The 20,145-nt window shown below is 46.0% G+C and overlaps 1 protein-coding gene across 1 annotated transcript in view; it reads right to left on the bottom strand.

The window, feature by feature from the left end:
- KCNN4 (potassium calcium-activated channel subfamily N member 4) overlaps positions 1-13,628 on the bottom strand; it is a 95,326-nt gene extending 81,698 nt beyond the window's left edge. The window contains exon 1 of the mRNA XM_088469830.1: positions 12,934-13,628. Within this exon, the coding sequence (XP_088325956.1) occupies positions 12,934-13,224 (291 nt within the window). The 5' untranslated portion in view covers positions 13,225-13,628. The remainder of the gene's footprint in view (positions 1-12,933) is intronic.
- Between the last annotated feature and the right edge of the window lie 6,517 nt (positions 13,629-20,145).

The raw sequence follows: 20,145 nt of genomic DNA, 5'->3' as shown, positions 1-20,145 counted from the left end.
GTAGTAGTCCCCACATACAGTGCCCCCCAGTAGTAGACCCCAGTAGTAGTCCCCCCCTATACAGTGCCCCCAGTAGTAGTCCCCCCTATATAGTGCCCCCAGTAGTGGCCACCCACCCCCTAATTTGCCCCCAGTAGTGGCCACCCCTATACAGTGCTCCCAGTAGTGGCCACCCCCATAAATTGCCCCCAGTAGTGGCCAGTCCTATACAGTGCCCCCCAGTAACAGGCACCCCCCCATAAAGTGCCCCCAGTAGCTGCCACCCCCTATTTCAGTGCCCCCCCTGTAGTGCCAGGCTTACACACACAAACACACACACAAAGAACAAAAAAAAAATTCCACTTACCTGGTCCCCGCTCCTGACGCGACCGCCGCTGTCCGCTCTGAGTCCCGGCCACTCTTCTCCTGCATGGGAGAGACGTCATGACGTATGACGTCTCTCCCATCACTGCGGGGGGAGCCGGCACACGGAGCTCATTAGTGAGCTCCAGCCGGCTCCCTCCGCGGACGACGCAGCAGCAAATGAGAGTCTATCTGACTCTCATTGGCTGGCTGCTATTACAAACACACAGACGCCGCTGGCGGCTGTATGTTTGTAAATGGTGTAGGGCAGACTGCTATCACTGCGGTCTGCCCTACACTTGTTGGACAGGGAAACTTGTATACCCCTTGGCTACTGGTGGCACTGCCGGATGGCGCCCCCCCTTTGGTCGGCGCCCCGGGCGAGTGCCGTCCTGGCCAATGGGTAGATACGTCCCTGACCATTTGGTCACCTATGAACTGTCCAGGATAATTTTTTAAGTTGTCATATTTAGATGTACATGGGACTAGTAGTAACCTCACACTGCAATGGGAGCCATCAGCCGATGTCCTGAATGTTCAAATATCAAAGGATACTGGGCCTGATTCAGAACCGGACGCTATGCTGCGCTCGCTCCCATTGAGCGATTTTTCACAATCTGCGCATGCGTATGAGTCGCAATGCGCGTGCGCGAACCAGTCATTGCGATGGGAATCTACTCGCCTGTAGCCGGCAGTTGGGCCGCTATTTTGAGTGACAGTTAGTGCCGTTTGTGGGTGGTAACAGAGGAAGGTGCTTGTAAACGGGGGTGTGGATGTGCGAACGCCGGCCTGCCCAACTGTCAGAACGGCGTTTAATGGGTGTGCATAATTAGCAAAGTAGCGTCATTACACACGTGACTGGGTTGTATTTTAGCCAGAACTGCTCGCAATGTTGTGGTGGGAAAAGGCTACCACAAGCGCTGCGAGCAGCTCCGATGGCTCTCGATGTTCCCGATTAATCCTGCAACTGATGACGTGTGTTGCGAGTGGCAAAGGGGCGTCTTTATACAGGTGCGAGCGCATAGTGCCGCCGCTCGCTATTACTTAGTGGGCAGCTTTACGCGACGCAGTGCGAGCACATGATTTAAATAGCCGGCTCCTTTTAGCCAGCGAGCTGACGCAAATAGCGTCCGGGTCTGAATCAGGCCCACTGGCTGTTACACATAAATGGTGGATGGCAATGCATGGTGCAGTATTGGGTGGAACAAAATGGATGACAATATCTGCTCCTGGGTGATCGGCTGTAATCTTATCATAGAGAGAGTTTTGTCCTATATAATTAGAGTTCTTTCTATTTTTTCTTTTATTTCTACTACTCCTTGATTTTCCCAAAATACAATTTAAATCTTACATTATAATATCTGGTTTGACAAGTTACCAACGGTCAGTGGCAACTGCAGCTACCAAATTCAACAGCTCCAGCTGTCATTGCGGCTCACACATCACTGTCACCGGCTGTCGGAATATGCAGCCAGGGATTGTGCCCACAAAAAATAATAAAGTTTTTTTCGTTCAATCAGCCGTGAGTGCCGCTGGGAAGCTTTGACCGGCGCATGAGCAGACTCCCTGCAAGCCACGGTCAAAACAGCAAATAGACGGAGAGTGTGATTCGCCAGAGAGGTGAGTTAACACCCTCCCTTTTCGGCAACTATGTTTTTAATACAGGGCCTGATTCAACAAGGAATGCAGTTGCTTATACGCACGCAATCGGCCGTTTGTTGCGTTCTGCGCGAACTAGCCGCTGCAAACGGGACTGTGATCACAGAGGCTACGCAGACCCATGGCAGAGTGATTGACAGGAAGTGCCATTTGTGGGTGTCGTCGGGGAGTGGTCGGGCGAACGTAGGCGTGCCAGTGCGTTTCAATGCCATTGTAGGGGCGTGCATAAATTATCCACTGTGATACCATATGTAGCCTCCTAGCGTGCGCTCAAGTTAGCAAGTCCTGAGTGAGGTCTGACCTGCCTTAACTGTCCGTATGGGTCCGATGTTACTCGATGTTACCGATTTGTTCGCTGTGTTGCCCTAGTACACGGATGTGAGTAAGGGAAAGTGGGTGTCTTTATGTCAGGCTGCAATCGCAACGTGAATACAAATATTTACATATCACCGCTGATATTATCAACTGCGTTGCGTGCGTAAAAGCAGAATAGCGATCCGTGCTGAATCAGGCCCACAGTCAGCTGGTAAATGACCCTGCTTTACCTTGATAATGGATGAAACAGGGCATAACATTTAAGGATCTATATACATAGTTATAATACATCTCACCCATGGAGTGGTATGTTCCGTTCACTGCTGAGTGGCAAATCGCTGCGGATCACCCCTGCTATTCAAAGAGAAGAGAATGGGACGGTCCTTTGTTTTGGAAGTACTAGGCATGCCCCTTTATCATGCCCGCCTTTGCCCCACTGCAAATGTTAGGGAGGTATCCCTAATTTCTAGAGATGAGCGGTTCGGATTCTGTGGAATCCGAACCGCTCCGAACATAGGGGATCCGAGTCCACCCGAACCCTGTTCGGGTGTTCCCCGCCTGACTCGGATCCCCGTTCGGGGCCGAACGGCGGCCTCCTGATGTCGGATTCTCGCTAGAGAATCCGACATCAGGGCTCCTCTAGTGTAGGGCAGAACACTGTGATAGCGGTCTGCCCTACACAGACAGAAACACACAGCCGCCAGCGGCAGCTGTGTGTTTGTTACAGCAGCCAATGAGAGTCACACAGACTCTCATTGGCTGCTGCACGGAGGGGGCCGGCTGGAGCTCACTCATGAGCTCCGTCCTCCGGCTCCCTCCTCGTCACGTGGCAGCAGAGCGGACGGCGGCTGGAGCGGGGATATAGGTAAGTTTTTATTTTTTATTTTTTATGTGTGTATGGGGGCCTGCTAATGGAGGGGCCTACTACTGGGGGGGCATACTACAAGGGGCCTGCTACTGGGGGGGCATACTACAGGGGGCTTGCTACTGGGGGGGCCTGCTAATGGGGGGTATACTACTGGGGGGGCATACTACTGGGGGCCTGCTACTGGGGGGGGCATACTACAGAGGGCCTGCTACTGGAGGGGCCTGCTAATGGGGGGCATACTACTGGGGGAGCCTGCTAATGGGGGGCATACTACTGGGGGGGCATACTACTGGGGGCCTGCTTATGGGGGCATACTACTGGGGGGGCATACTACAGGGGGCCTGCTTATGGAGGCATACTAGAGGGGGCCAGCTAATTGGGGGCATACTACTGGGGGGGCATACTACTGGGGGGGCATACTACTGGGGGGGCATACTACTAAGGGCCAGCTAATGGGGGGCATACTACTGGGGGCCTGCTAATGGGGGGCATACTACTGGGGGGGCATACTACTGGCAGCCTGGTAATGGGGGGCATACTACTGGGGGGGCATACTACTGGGGGCCTGCTAATGGGGGGCATACTACTGGGGGCCATACTACTACTGGGGGCACTGCATATGGGGCCCTACTACTAAGGGGACTGCATTGGGGGCACCACTACTGGGGGCATTGTGTAAGGGACACCACTGCTGGGGGCATTGTGTAAGGGACACCACTGCTGGGGGCATTGTGTAAGGGACACCACTACTGGGGGCATTGTGTAAGGGACACTATATTGCTGTGGGCATTGTATAAGTGGCACTACTACTCTGGGCATTGTATAAGGGGCATTACTACTGTGGGCTTTGTGTAAAAGGGTCACTACTGTGGGCATTGTGTAAAAGGGTCACTACTGTGTGTCGTAACATAAATAAGAGACTCTACTTTATGGTGTAATGTGAATCAGGGACACTATGGCCCTCATTCAGAGCCACTCGCTAGCGGCAGTACGCTCGTTCCGAGCGATGTTCGCACATCTGCGCATGCGTACGGTTTTTAGTACGCATGCGCGAACCAGTCAGTGCGGCCGAAAATCGTTTGTACGCAATATAGCGAGTGCCTGCTATTTTGAGTGACAGAATGAGGCGTATGTGGGTGGTAACAGGGGAAGGTGCTTGAAAACGGGGAGTGGAGATCAGAACGCAGGCGTGCTTAAAGGTCAAAACGGGCGTTTTATGGGTGTGCATAATTAATATAGCAGCGTCAATGACCACGTCATTTGGTTTTTTTTAACTCAGAACTGCTCGCAAAATAGCGGTTGAAAAACCAACCACAAGAATAGCGAGCAGTTCATATCCTGTTCGATGTACTCGATTAATCTAATAAATAGCGGACATGACGTAGGATGCGAGTGGCCAGGGGGCGTATTTTTCCAAAAAACGAACGCAAGTTTTGCTCGCTCGTTCAGACATAGAGGCGTGAACAGACCGAAAAACAGCGAACGGTTCATTTGAATAGCCACCCCTTGTTTTAGAACGAACGACCGCAAATAGCGAGTGGCTCTGAATGAGGGCCTATGTGCGGTGTAATGTGAATAAGATTGTGCACTGTGACTCCTAGGACCGTAGCCCACTTTGTAAACAAGTACTGTGATTCTGCTGCCCGTACCCCACTGGGTGGGTGCACTACTTTTCATTTCTGCCACTGCTGTGTGGCAATGTGTCATAGATGTGCTTTATACTGTGGTGTCTGTGTCTTTGTGCCGCTGCTTTGTCGCTTAGTAACCAGTCAGCTCACTGCAACCTTTGGCCAATAATGTTGAAAACAATATTATAAGCTGTGAGGTCTAAATTGACTGGAAATTCATGTTATTGAGGTTAATAATACTCTAGGAAGAAAAAAAAGACCAATTTATGTGATTTTAGCTTTTTTTGTCAATTTTTGTAAAAAAATCCAAATCCAAATCCAAAGCCAGTCACCGCAGTTTGGCAAATCCAAATCCAAAGCCGGACGACGAATTAGAACCAAATCCAAATCCGGCAAAAATGTTCCGGCGCACATCCCTACTAATTTCATTAAGGACTGTAGTGCCCCAGTATTAAGTGCTGACATGCACCTGGCCAGCAGCAAAGTGTCTCTGGAATCGATTTAAAAACAATTGCCAACATGCTATAAAAAATAAACAAAAATACCTGATCTGCTGTAACAGTTTCCTAATGTGTTTCTCACAAAAATTCTGTACAGAATGTGTCTACAGTTTATAAATAGTGCCGGGTTCCTTACAGATAAAGGTTAATCTGATAAACCAGTTCAGCAGCTCACTGTAGATACAGTACTCAGCCCTTTGGTTATGAGAAGAGAGCTTTCTATGCTTAACTATTTCGGCAGAGACCATGTAAATGGTCTGCCTCGTTCATTCATCTGCTGCCAGAAGGCAGGCTGGGGAGAGCTGCGATCTAGCTGCTTCTGTAATGAGCGGCAGTTACACAATTCTGACACATCGTCACTTGTCAGGAAGGTTTACAGTTACACGATGGCCTCCTGTCGGTTGAGTTGACTCATCAACTTTAGCGACATTATTGTACGGAATGCTGTAACAACTACACTGGTGATTACAGAGTCTTTTTATTAAGGCTATAGCAAAGCAGTAACAGCTGTTAGCACATGGTTTAGGGGGTTGGGTACCGGATGTCGGCGCTCAGGATCCCGGGGCTCAGAATCCCGACGCCGGCATCCCAACTGGGTTACAATGCCAACACCTACCGGTAAGTAGGCTAACCCTAACCCTACCCCTAAACATATTGTCCCTAATTTCCATTGACTATCCCAGAGTCTATAGATTTGTCCCTATTTTTAAATACTTACCAAATGTACTGTACAATTTATATAATTTGCTGGAATTAATGCAATTCCTTATATTCTTACCTGTTCTCTGGCTTAATATTTATTAAGCAGGATTATGAAAATGCAAAAAAAAAAAACACAAAATAAATAATCAATCCTCATGTATCTAGAGAAAGTTACACATTAAAAGCAAATGTCTGATTGGTTTCTGCTTTTGGCAGGAAAGTCCCAATTCACGTACATCATAAGAAGCGTAGCTTACACGAAAGTGAGCAGAGTGTCACCGAAAAGTGCGTGTTTCTATGCAGATTGGGATGAGTTTTGGGGGAGGGGTTTGGCTGGTCAGCGTGGGGTTTATTTTGTCTAAAAGTTGGGGGGCATGCCTTATTTTAGTTTCCCACACTAAACACTTTACAAGAAATGATCTATACCTTCCCCACTGAATAAGCAAGCCTCATGAATATTAGCCATGCCTCATGAATATTAGCCATGCCTCATGAATATTAGCCATACCTCATGAATATTAGCCTTGCCTCATGAATATTAGCCATGCCTCATGAATATTAGCCATGCCTCATGAATATTAGCCATACCTCATGAATATTAGCCATGCCTCATGAATATTAGCCATGCCTCATGAATATTAGCCATGCCTTATGAATAAGCCATGCCTCGTGAATATTAGCCAAGCCTTTATGAATATTAGCCAAGCCTTTATGAATATTAGCCATGCCTCATGAATAATAGCCATGCCTTTATGAATATTAGCCATGCCTCATGAATATTAGCCATGCCTCATGAATATTAGCCATGCCTCATGAATATTAGCCATGCCTTTATGAATATTAGCCATGCCTCATGAATATTAGCCATGCCTCATGAATATTAGCCATGCCTCATGAATATTAGCCATGCCTTTATGAATATTAGCCATGCCTAATGTTATTAGTACATTTTATTTTGAAGGCATCACAAAGTGTCTGTAGCACCATGCAAGGAATATACAATGTAACATGAAATATCATAAGAACAAGTACAATACAGTGTAATTTGGCATACTGTAGTTAGCAACAACATAAAGAATAAAATGACTGACTAAGTAGGATGAGAACACGGGAGGAGGGTAACTCCCTATCTTGTAGGGCGAGCAGTGGTAAGTCGCAGGGAGGGGAGTAAGTTCATCACTCAGTGAGCCTGTGCACAAGATAAGTGCGATCATACAGTATAAGAGTCACTAAAGTGGACTTGTCGACAAAAGTCAAGGAGCGCAGATGGATGAATAGTGATAAGTTTAGAGAACAAGAGGAAAGAGGCTCCTGTCTTAAATATTGCCAATGATTATTTGCAATGTCCTCAATAAAGTTGCTGGTTTTCACTAGTGACTGCACAGGCTGCACCCCCTGGATAAGGTTTTAGCATTGTGTGTAGGTGACACATGAAAGGAAGACATAAGATTAAGGGGTGTATGTACTAAGCCTTGGATAGAGAATGAGGGCCTCATTGTTGTCACTCATTACTAATCTTAAATGTTGCTCCAACCAATCAGCTCCTAACTGTCATTTTTCACCATTTAAGATTAGTAACGAGTGATGACAGGAATATCACTCAGTGATAAATGAGGCCCAAAGTATCAACCAATCCGCTCCTAACTGTCACTTTACAGGTTGCGTTTGGAAAATTACAGTCAGGAGCTGATTGGTTGGTACTTTATCTCCATCCACTTTATCTCTCTCCAAGGGGGCCATTTATCAAAGTGTATTTGAGGTAAAATCCCCGAAAATACCCGTTTTGGGGGGTTTACCTCAAATACTAAGTATCCCCCGTATGTATGAAGGAGAGACCGCAGCAGGTATCTCCGCTACCTGCTGTGATCCCTCCATGGCCGCTGGCAGCCGCCTCCCCCATAGGTTTCTATGGGGGAAGCGATGCTGCCGAATTTACCAATATCCAGAATGCGATGCATTCCAGATATTGGCCCCCGCAGCTAACGCCATCTGAAGGTGGCGTTAGCCGCTGTAGCCTATGGGCTACACCGCGCACTGCTAGATGGCGGAGGGATCCGCCAGAACCCTCCCCGGCTATGGCGGATGTGCACGTGCAGTCCATGGGCCTGCGCATGCGCATCACCCCCCTGCAGTGGCCGGCAGCTCTCCGGGGACATCGCAGGGACGGTTTCCTTTCGGACCCCGCGTCCCTGCATGTTCTGGATGATACATCCGGCCGATAGGATCGCTTCTTGCAAAGCGATCATGGGCATTACTCGCATTGCAAAAGCGATCCTTGATAAATTGGCTCCCAAGGCTTAGTACATAGACCCCCACAGACCGTCTGGAATGACTCCTACCAAAAATCCCAATTTTATCCTGGCACAATCGGGATAAAATAATTCCCCCCTTGCCCACCTAAATCACCCCCTCAACCAAACACAACAATACTCAAATTCTAACAAAGTCATGCCCAGAATCCAGCAGCCCCTTCCCCAGGGCATTGGGAGATAGACCTGCACATCTTATACAACCCCCTATATCCCACAGTGCTTACAGTTTAAAATAACTGTCTGTCACAGCCACCCGCAGCTTCTACACAACCTCTTCAGCTGCCAACGACTCCCTAGAGATGCCATTTGCTATTGTTATTCATGAGGTCATACGCCATAACTGGGCAGGAGTTCAAAAAGCACAATGGTGATTGTGTACAAATGTTTTTCCTTTCGCCAACCTGTTTATGTACAAACAGCACATGATAGCCAGACATGGAACCACAGGCTCAAACACTGCTTTCACCACAGTAAATGCCAATGTTAAGTCACCGAAAGCTGGCAACACATTAATTAATTCCGCTTATTATTACTGATTAGCAACCAAAACACACCTGTCATTACAACAAGTCTCTGCAAATTGCTAACAAATTTATTTAAAAGTACAGGTCTGGTGGAAGCACAAATGAATATAATGATGCCCCTTTTGGCATATGAGTAATATCGGATACATGCAGGCATTAAACTAGCGTAGAGATCGAGAACAAATTTGCGACGGTCTCCATCAGTGGCGGCTCTAAAGGTGGAGCTGCAGCGCAGTCCAAAATTCAAATAGGGGAGACACACCAACTGCCACCCCAAACGCTGCCAAACATCACTGACTGGGACTCACTGGCAGTTGGTGTGGCTCCCCTATTTGAATTTTGGACTGCATTGTAGCCTCACCTCTGGAACCGCCACTGGTCATCACCATCATCTTGCATCACCGTTTCCACTAATATTACACCTCATAAAAGTTACTTCTCAAATTCAATGCACAAAGAAGCAGCTATACCTCACACAAATGAGCTATTGTGCTGCTGTAATTCAGGTTCTGTGTATGCTGTGAAGTTGTACTTTGTAGAATTACTACAGCACGATCCAAAGAGTAACTAATTGTTTTGAATTTAACATATCCTAAAGAATGTTCCTTCCCAGGACTCAATAACAGGGTGTCCACCTAAAATGAGTTGTTGCCTATCACCCCTTTGGTTTATTAAACCAAATGCATGATTACCAAGCAGTAGCTATACAGCGCTGACCGCAGTCCCCAGGATAGGTTCCAAGTCGTGGCTGTAAATTATTATATTTACAGCCTTTCACTGAGTTTCCTGGCTCCATTTTCACAGTGCTACTATAATTACCATAATAATTATATAATTATTATTATTATTATTATTATTATTATATTATTATTATTATTATTATTATTATTTTTATAATTTTTTATTATTATTATTATTATTATTATTTTTTATTATTATTATTATTATTATTTTTATAATTTTTTATTATTATTATTATTATTATTTTTTATTATTATTATTATTATTATTATTATTATTATTTTGCTGTACTTTGACAACACTTTATAGTATGTTGCATATTCTAATATTCTATTACACTACAGCACACAACAATCAGTTATAAGTGATAGGGCAGAGAGCATGAATATTCTTTTAAGGGCAGCAGTAAGTGTACCCGTGTACAGCCATGGCGCAGGACGCTGTCGCAGTGGGAACGGTCAGTGCTGGCAGGTAGTTATGGTCTAATACTGGAATAATTGGCAGTGTGACAGAATAGACATCTTTAGGCGGAAAACCTCTTTTGACCTATTTCCCTTTCTTACACCATATTGTTTCTAAATCTGATCCCTTTCAAGATGTATATATTAAAATATACCAGGCCATTTGGTAATTGTACTGATTACGGCGCTGCGGTTGCTACATGAATTGTTTCCATATACAGTTACAAAAACAATTTAATGTACTTCTTTGTTCAACAATGGCTTATAACTTATAATGTAATGCATATCCGCATATGTTACATAATGTTATCAGATGTGAGAGGAAAACAATTTACTACATTGCTGTACTATAACTTTTGGATGACTGCTTACTTGTTGATTGAAATAAAAAGGGCTTTTTTTAACCCTAAAACTAGAGACATCAACGTAAACACACGCTGAAAAAATAATGGCACTTAGTACAAAATTCTACAAGAGCACATAAACTACTAGGATAAAAATATATGCAAAAAGCAAATACGTCAACAGCAATAAATAGTAAAAAGAAAACAACTTCCCTGCTTAACAACTAAGGGACTGATTCACTACGGATCGCAATATTGCATACGCACGCAGTTCAACTGCGATAGCAAGCCCAACCACTGCGATCACAATGCAAACTCAGCAGTACATAAGGACGCCCACTTTACCATACGCACATCCAATACCTAGCAGAATAGCGAAACCATTCTAACAATCGAGTACCATCGCAGCCTCGCGCACACTTGCACAAGCCCTGACCTTACTCAGAAATTGCTAACAGCCACGCACGCTATGAGACCTCACGCTGCGTATGGCTTCGCAGTGGCTAATTTATGCACACCCCTGAAACGCCGTGCGAACGCATTAGCACGCCGGCGTTTCCCAGACCACCCCCACCCCTGTGACCACCCGCAACCGGCACTTCCTGTCAATCACTCTGCAATGGGTCTGCGTAGCCACTGCGATCGCAGTCCTGATGGCAGTGGCCGGTTTGCGCACACACACTGCGAATCGTACGCTCGCGCAGAACGCAACAGTCACCCGATTGCGAGAGTATTAGCAACTGCGTTCCTTGCTGAATCAGGCCCTAAGTCATATCAAGGACAGAGGAGGCAACTATCATATTCTGAGATATAGAAAGTAAATTGAGGTTTATACAACAGAATTAATTAAGTACATAGAAGATAACCGCTTTTTAAAGGTTACTGAGTGCAGGATAAATAACTGTGTTAGGCGAGAAGCTCCTGAGCTGTTGTGGTGACTTATAATGTACTAATGGTAAGAGGACACTAATGACATGGGAGAGAGCAGAGATCAGTAAAGGAATGGATCTGTACAAAATGCCCAGGGGACCCAAGCAATAGCTGGGGAGCCAGTATAAGGCAATGGCTATGACCTGGGGACTGAGCTAATTCTTCAATCACACACTATTGCTTAGTAATACTAATTTGCAGATCACCAGATTAATGTTCTATGCAGAGAGCCTCAGAATTAAGTCCTTTTTTTAAAACCCTTTCTATTAACCAGATGAAAAAAGTATTTTGCAGGTTGTCCCAATACTAAAATACATAGGCTGGAATTCCTGCACTTCTTATGAAGACTTCTTTTTCTATATGATTTCTTGCAATGAGCCTGTTCCAGCCATTTCTTGTACGACTTCTGCAAAGTGAGCCCAAAACCCAGCAGGTGCACAGTTACAGGTGGCATCCCATAAAATCCCTGTGGTCACTGGGCTCTTACATAGCAGGTGCACAAGTAGGGGGTACCCCCATTAGACCTGTGTTATCATTGGACTCTTACATGGCAAGTTCACAGTAGTGGGTATCCCCTCCCCATAATCCCTGTGGTCACTGGGCTCTTACCTGGCAAGTGCAAAATTAGGGGGTACTCAATTTAGATCTGTGTGGTCATTGGACTCTTACCTGGCAAATTCATAGTAGTGGGTTTCCCCTCCCCATAATCCCTGTGGTCACTGGGCTCTTACAGTACCTTCCAGGTCTACACTAGCAGGGGCACCCTCCATATATCTGTCCCTGTGGTCACTGGGCTCTTACCTGGCAGGTCTACACTAGCGGGGGCACCCTCCATATATCTGTCCCTGTGGTCACTGGGCCCTTACCTGGCAGGTCTGCACTAGCAGGGGCACCCTCCATATATCTGTCCCTGTGGTCACTGGGCTCTTACCTGGCAGGTCTACACTAGCGGGGGCACCCTCCATATATCTGTCCCTGTGGTCACTGGGCTCTTACCTGGCAGGTCTACACTAGGGGGGGCACCCTCCATATATGTGTCCCTGTGGTCACTGGGCACTTGCCTGGCAGGGGGGGGGGGGCACACTATGAGGGGGCATTTCTCATAAGTTTATCTCTGTGATCACTTCTCGCCTGGCAGGTGCAAACTAGGGGTACATCCGCCATAAATTTATCCCTTAAGTTACTGGGCTTTTACCTGGCAGATACACACTAGGGGAGACATCCTCCATAAGTTTGTCCCTCTGGTCACTCAGCTGTGGGGTAGATCCTAGTGTGGCAGGTGCACACTAGGGGGGACATCCTCAATAAGTTAGTCCCTGTGGTGACTGGGCACTTGCCTGGCAGGTACACACTAGGGGGGGGACATCCTCAATAAGTTAGTCCCTGTGGTGACTGGGCACTTGCCTGGCAGGTACACACTAGGGGAGACATCCTCAATAAGTTAGTCCCTATGGTGACTGGGAACTTGCCTAGCAGGTACACACTAGGGGGGGGGACATCCTCAATAAGTTAGTCCCTTTGGTCACTGAGCACATGGCTGGCAGGTGCACACTAGGGGGGCGGGACATCCCCCAATAAGTTTGTCCCTGTGGTCACTGGGCACTTACCTGGCAGGTACCATACCAGAGCAGCTCCGTGTGCAGGACCATGAGCAGTATGCCCAGCAGTGCCAGGAACAGCGCCCAGGCAGACAGACTCTTCTTCTGCTCCACCAGCACCTTCCTCTTCTTCAGCTTGCGCAGGTTCTCGGAGGGGGGCTCCCAGAGGAGGTCCACCTTGGGCTGGGAGCTGAGGATGGAGATGTCGGTGAGCTCCTTGCTCTGCATGTCGCTGCGGGCTGTTTTCCCCCGGGACGCAGGAAGGCATGGTGTAAGCAGAGGCCAGCCGCTCCTTCCCATCTGCTCGTCTGGCAGTAGCTCCGGAGCCCCGGCCCAGCCCGGCTAGCAGCAGTGACAGCTAAGGAAACCACAGCTTCCTGGCAGCAGGGAGGGGACAGTGTACTCCCCCGCTCCCTGCACCACTTCTTACCTGCCTCCTGCCTGTCCCAAATAATCCCAAATTTATCCTCTTTTTATTTTATTTATATCTTTTTACTTTTCCTCTTCTTTTATTATAGTTCCCTGTGTCTGCTCTGACTTTCACACTTCTTGCATCTCTCTCTTCAGTTTTGGTTGCACGTTTTGCCCCCTCTGCAAACTTTCTCTTTGTTTTGTGAACTTTCCTTTCTGAGTCCTGAGCTGTCACTTTGCTGCTATCTGTCCAACTGTCTGTCCAGCTCTCCTTCTGCCTTATCTGTCCCCACTATCGCTGTTCTCCAAACAGCATAATAGTTTAACTTTGTTTTTATTTGCTCAGCCCATGTCTGCAGGGGGTGGGAGGGGAGGGGAGGAGAAATAATATTAGTTAAAAGAAAAAAAGTGCGAAAAAGTTTAGCATGATCTGCATTAGGGAGTTAGGAAAGTTTTTATAATTGTTTATGTGCAATTGGGGGTGAAGGGGTAGGGGACAGGGACTGCCCCAGGACCTGAGACATTTGGGGCATAATTAAATTAGCTGTGGTAAAATCTTTACGACGCTCTTCTGCTTAACGTGCAATTCAAGTGAAAAAAGGCTTACCTTGGCGGTCGTGTGGTAATTTTGGCTGGTAATACCCACGTTAAGGGGTCTGTTTATTATCAGGGCCTGAACAGACTACCGATAATCCATATACCTACTCGGGGCGCGAACTCCGGAGCAATTCATCATTGCTCCGATGCGGAGACAGCTGATCCGAAAATCAGGTGTCTCCCTGAATGTTCTCACTGCTCCTTTCGCAGCAGGGAAACTTAGCACTGCCGAGTCTGACTTGACAGTTCTAGTGCACCTATGTGAACAAGAGTTCACACAGACACCAAAGCCCTGGCACCCGGCGGAAGGAACTGGACAGGGGTGGAGCGATCCCTCTTCACAACCCGGGATTCCTTCCCATAGATGGCGAATGATCCCACAGTCAAGCTCCAAAAATTTGGTATTTTAAGAGCTTGATGACCAGTCCCTGGTGGGATTCTGCCGGTCAGAAAACCGACAGCGGCATCCCAACAGTGAGAATCCCGAATAACCTTAGGGTAAGTATCCTAACCCTAACTCTTCCTCCCCAGTGCCTAAACCTAACCCCCCCTAGGGCCTAGACTTAAACTCCCCTTTCCCGCACGCTAAATCTAACCCCCCCATAGTGCCTAACTCTCCCCCTGGTGCCTAACCCTAAACCTAACAGACTTCTAATTTGGGGGAAAAATGGGGAAATAAGGCTGTACCCCCAAAAAGTGCAAATTAATATACGCAGTGTAGAAGTCGATAAGTGACTAAAAGCAAAGTATTTGGATCTCTTAAAACGTGTTAAATAGCTGATTTTTTAGTACCAGTGAAAAATTATAGAAAGTCAGTGTTTTTACAGCAAATTAATTGTTCTAGATATATTTGAGGTGCATACAAATGCATGTAATTTGATTTTTGTGTACATTTATTTTTTAAAAATTGATAAAAATAACACCTGTAACTCCCACCTGCAAGCTTAAAAACATGTCCCATCAATAAAGCACCCCCATCTACCTGTCCCACATCTTTTAACCCGTTATTCTGCATTTTACAGAATATCACCCCAAAAATTTCATTATTGTCTAATTGAGCTAATTATACATTTCTAAGTATATCATTAGTTATTGGGGGTGGGGGAGTGGTGTCCAAGGGGTTCTGAACCAAGTCCTGTAAATTTTACCTTAAAATAGGGATTTTCCCCAACGTTTTACCTGTTCGGGGCTGAGAACACAAATTGACGTTAAATCCTGTGTATAGTTAATGTGGATTAACTTGTGGGGCTAACCGAAATAGCGAGCCACTTTAAGTCACATTTACCTACGTAAACCTGCGAAAACAGGTTATCACGGCTAATTGAATTCAACCTAGGTATCAGAATTTTTAATTTCATAATTGTTTCTGCTGAATAGGTGTACTAATGTGCAGGACCAGGACCATAGTAAGGACTGTACGGGAGGACAGCTCCCCAGGGTGCAATTCTGCAGGGAGGAGCTGGGAATTATTACTTTAGGTTAATTTGGTTAGAATTGATGACTTGGTGGGGCGAAATCAAATTTCAGTCTTTGTGTCACAAGCACCTGTATTCTGACTTTGAGCATTTAAATGTCCTGTTTCAATATATATTAACATTTAATGCACAGCTACTAAACATGTCATCAGATAGAAAGAGGGGAGCTGTACTGTTTAGCAGCTCAATGCTAAAAATAGGGTTATAAAAATTTTCCATTGGCTACGCTTTTAAAACCTAGAAATGATGGTCTGTTGGCAACTATTTACATGTATGATAGGGGTTGGGTTTGAAATGCCGACAGCCAAGAAGCCGTCTGTCAAAATCCTGATGCCGCAAGCCTGAAGGTTGCAAATCCCGACTGGGGTTGGTAAGTACCATAACCCTCCCCTCTTCCCCCCCTTACCATCACTTAGTGGTGCCTAACCCTACCCTCACCCCGCTGGTGCCTAACCCTAAACTCCCCCAGGGGTGCCTAAACCTAACCCTCCTCCCCGCACCCTAAACCTAACCTTCCCGGGGTGGTCCCTAAACCTAACACCCCCCCACACACACACACACCATGGCTAAATGCTTCCACTGCTCGGCTTACTTTCGTTCGGGAAGCCGTCTGACTAGATTTCGGCGTCAGGATTTAGACGGGCGTCGGGATTTCAACGCCAGTCCCTAGTCCCGTGTCGGTATTTAGATGCCGGGACTTAGACAGATGGCCTCCCGGCCGTCGCCATTTTGACTGTATCCCGTATGATAGTGACTGTTTTTATTGCATAGCGACAAAATCAGTGATTTATTTGATAGAGCTGCTGTAAATGTAAGAAATACACCCTGTTACATGCATAAAAGTCATTAAAAGTGATCTAGAACCTTCCAGCTGTTGTGCTGAAGTTAAGTTGTTAACCTACACATTGTGGAAGCAGAGCAGTGCAATGGTTTTCGTTTGGAGAAAAATGCACAATGCAGATTAAGGTTAGTTATGTAATAGGTTCCAGTATTACAGAACCAACGGGATTTCAGCGAGTTCACAGCAACATTTAAAGTGGCAGTCAGTTCTAAATGCTGGTCTCACCTTACAACTGATTACCGTTTTAAATTTAGCAGCGAACTCACTGAAATCCCGCCGGTTGCGTAATATCGGAGCCCAGTTACGTAGCTCCTTTGTTGTCTAAGGTTATACTAAAATTCCCTTATATTGCCTTCATTCCCAAATAGACAACTAGTTATAGACAATGACAATGCATACAACTAGGAGTTGTATAGTATTTACCCAAAATTTATTTAGATGCAATATTTGCGCTGAACCAAAGCCATACATCTTTTTTGTTTTGGATCATTGTGTCTATATGGTCTTTGGAGAAGATTCACAAATAGGAAGACAGTTAGGTGTGCGGGGAGGCAGAAAGATCTAATGGTGGTGGTGGTCTGCCTCCGATAATTAGGATTCCTTATTGTCACAATTTGTGGCAAAAAGGAAAACTTATTCACCAGGATGTATAATAGGCGATCACATTGCTTCCTGGTTTGCCCCCCAAGTCCTATTATTCCGCATGTGCTGACATACATGAGCGCATTCACAAGCCGGAGCCATGGGGAAGGGATGCAATCCCATTCCGGAGCTTAGTAGATCCAACAGCCCCCATAGAAAGTTATGGGGACTGAGGTTGCTTTCGGAAATGGAGGGACAGTGGTAGATATCAGGGGATATGCCGAAAATATACTTTAATATATAGGCCTCTTTATGTTACATCGACGGTCAAACCCAACCCCTTTAGAACCAGCCTATTCATGAAATAAAACCATTTATTTTCTCCAAGCCCTAAATATCTTTGTCTTACTGGTGCAATCAACTTTGTAGTTAAAAGGACATACTGCATATAATAATAATAATAATAATAATAATAATAATAATAAAATATATAAAAATAAAAAAGACATAAGAAAGCCATTTGCCACACTGTAGCAACACATACAGCACAATCAAGTCATATAACAAAAGGCATAAACCTATAGTAAATATTCAGCAAAATTCACACAAAAAAGTGTCCTGTTTTGTACTTTGACACTGATAACTACACACCATTTACTGTATGTGTACATTGGAACAGAGGTCTCTGTATCAACTAAACGGGCACTTTGCTCCAATGGTATTAAATGCAAATTGCTTACTATTAAATAATTCTTCCATTGATACATTTGAGGCAAATATTTGCAACATTGTTTAATCGCTGTGAATGTGTGCAGAGCATGTGGACGGATTGTTGTGTGCAGAGCATGTGGACGGATTGTTGTGTGCAGAGCATGTGGACGGATTGTTGTGTGCAGAGCATGTATGGATTTTTGCGTGCAGAGCATGTGGACAGATTGTTGTTTGCAGAGCATGTGGACGGATTGTTGTGCGCAGAGAATGTGGACGCATTGTTATATGCAGAGCATGTGGACGCAATGTTATGTGTAGAGAATGTGGATGGATTGTTGTGTGCAGAGCATGTGGACGGATTGTTGTGTGCAGAACATCTGGGCGGATTGTTGTGTGCAGAACATGTGGATGGATTGTTGTGTGCAGAGCATGTGGACGGATTGTTGTGTGCAGAGCATGAATGGATTGTTGTAGTGCAGAGCATGTGGACGCATTGTTATGTGCAGAGCATGTGGACGGATTGTTGTGTGCAGAACATGTGGATGCATTGTTGTGTGCAGAACATCTGGATAGATTGTTGTGTGCAGAGCATGGATGGATTGTTGTGTGCAGAGCATGTGGACGCATTGTTATGTGCAGAGCATGTGGATGGATTGTTGTGTGCAGAACATGTGGATGCATTGTTGTGTGCAGAACATCTGGATAGGTTGTTGTGTGCAGAGCATGGATGGAGTGTTGTGTGCAGAGCATGAACAGATTGTTGTGTGCAGAGCACGCGGATGGATTGTTGTGTGTAGAGCATGTACGTATTGTTGTGTGCAGAGCATGGATGGATTGTTGTGTGCAGAGCATGTGGACGGATTGTTGTGTGCAGAGCATGTATGGATTTTTGTGTGCAGAGCATGTGGACAGATTGTTGTTTGCAGAGCATGTGGATGGATTGTTGTGTACAGAGAATGTGGATGCATTGTTATGTGCAGAGCATGTGGACGCATTGTTATGTGTAGAGAATGTGGACGGATTGTTGTGTGCAGAGCATGTGGACGGATTGTTGTGTGCAGAGCATGTGGACAAATTGTTGTGTGCAGAACATCTGGGTGGATTGTTGTGTGCAGAGCATGTGGACGGATTGTTGTGTGCAGAGCATGTGGACGGATTGTTGTGTGCAGAGCATGGATGGATTGTTGTAGTGCAGAGCATGTGGACGCATTGTTATGTGCAGAGCATGTGGACGGATTGTTGTGTGCAGAACATGTGGATGCATTGTTGTGTGCAGAACATCTGATAGATTGTTGTGTGCAGAGCATGGATGGATTGTTGTGTGCAGAGCATGTGGACGCATTGTTATGTGCAGAGCATGTGGACGGATTGTTGTGTGCAGAACATGTGGATGCATTGTTGTGTGCAGAACATCTGGATAGGTTGTTGTGTGCAGAGCATGGATGGATTGTTGTGTGCAGAGCATGAACAGATTGTTATGTGCAGAGCATGCGGATGGATTGTTGTGTGCAGAGCATGTACGTATTGTGTGCAGAGCATGGACGGATTGTTGTGTGCAGAGCATGTGGACGGATTATTGTGTGCAGAGCATGTATGGATGTTTGGCCCTGATTCAGAGCCGCTCGTAAGCGGCTGCTCGTTCGTTCTGACCGATGTTCGCACATCTGCGCATGCGTACGGATTTTAATACGCATGCGCGAACCAGTCAGTGCGGATGAAAATCGTTTGTTCGCTATATAGCGAATGCCTGCTATTTTGAGTGACAGATGGAGGCATATGTGGGTGGTAACAGGGGAAGGTGCTTGAAAACAGGGAGTGGAATTCGAACGCAGGCGTGCTTAAAGGTCAAAACGGGCGTTTTAAGGGAGTGCATAATTAATACAGCAGCGTCATTGACCACGTCACTTGTTTTTATTTTTACTCAGAACTGCTTGCAAAATAGCAGTTGAAAAAACCAGCCATAAGAATAGCGAGCAGTTCAAACACTGTTCGATGTACTCGATTAATCTAATAAATAGCGGACATGACGTATGGTGCGAGCGGCAAGGGGGCGTATTTTTCAAGATTACAACCGCAAGTTTTGCTCGCTCATTCAGACTTAGAGGCGTGAACAAACCGCAATTAGTGAACGGTTCATTTGAATAGCCACCCCTTGTTTTTGAACGAACGACCGCAAATAGCGAGCGGCTCTGAATGAGGGCCTTTGTGTGCAGAGCATGTAGACAGATTGTTGTGTGCAGAGCATGTGGACGGATTGTTGTGTACAGAGAATGTGGACGCATTGTTATGTGCAGAGCATGTGGACGCATTGTTATGTGCAGAGCATGTGGACAGATTGTTGTGTGCAGAACATCTGGGCGGATTGTTGTGTGCAGAGCATGTGGACGGATTGTTGTGTGCTGAGCATGTATGGATTTTTGTGTGCAGAGCATGTGGACAGATTGTTGTTTGCAGAGCATGTGGACGGATTGTTGTGTGCAGAGAATGTGGACGCATTGTTATGTGCAGAGCATGTGGACGCATTGTTATGTGTAGAGAATGTGGACGGATTGTTGTGTGCAGAGCATGTGGACGGATTCTTGTGTGCAGAGCATGTGGACGGAT

This window comes from Taudactylus pleione, unplaced genomic scaffold (genome assembly GCF_031769625.1).
Source record: "Taudactylus pleione unplaced genomic scaffold, aTauple2 ptg000094l, whole genome shotgun sequence".
Taxonomy (NCBI): Eukaryota; Metazoa; Chordata; class Amphibia; order Anura; family Myobatrachidae; genus Taudactylus; species Taudactylus pleione.
The sequence above is the reverse complement of the archived record's forward strand: the minus strand, read 5'-3'. Positions and strand labels throughout refer to the sequence as shown.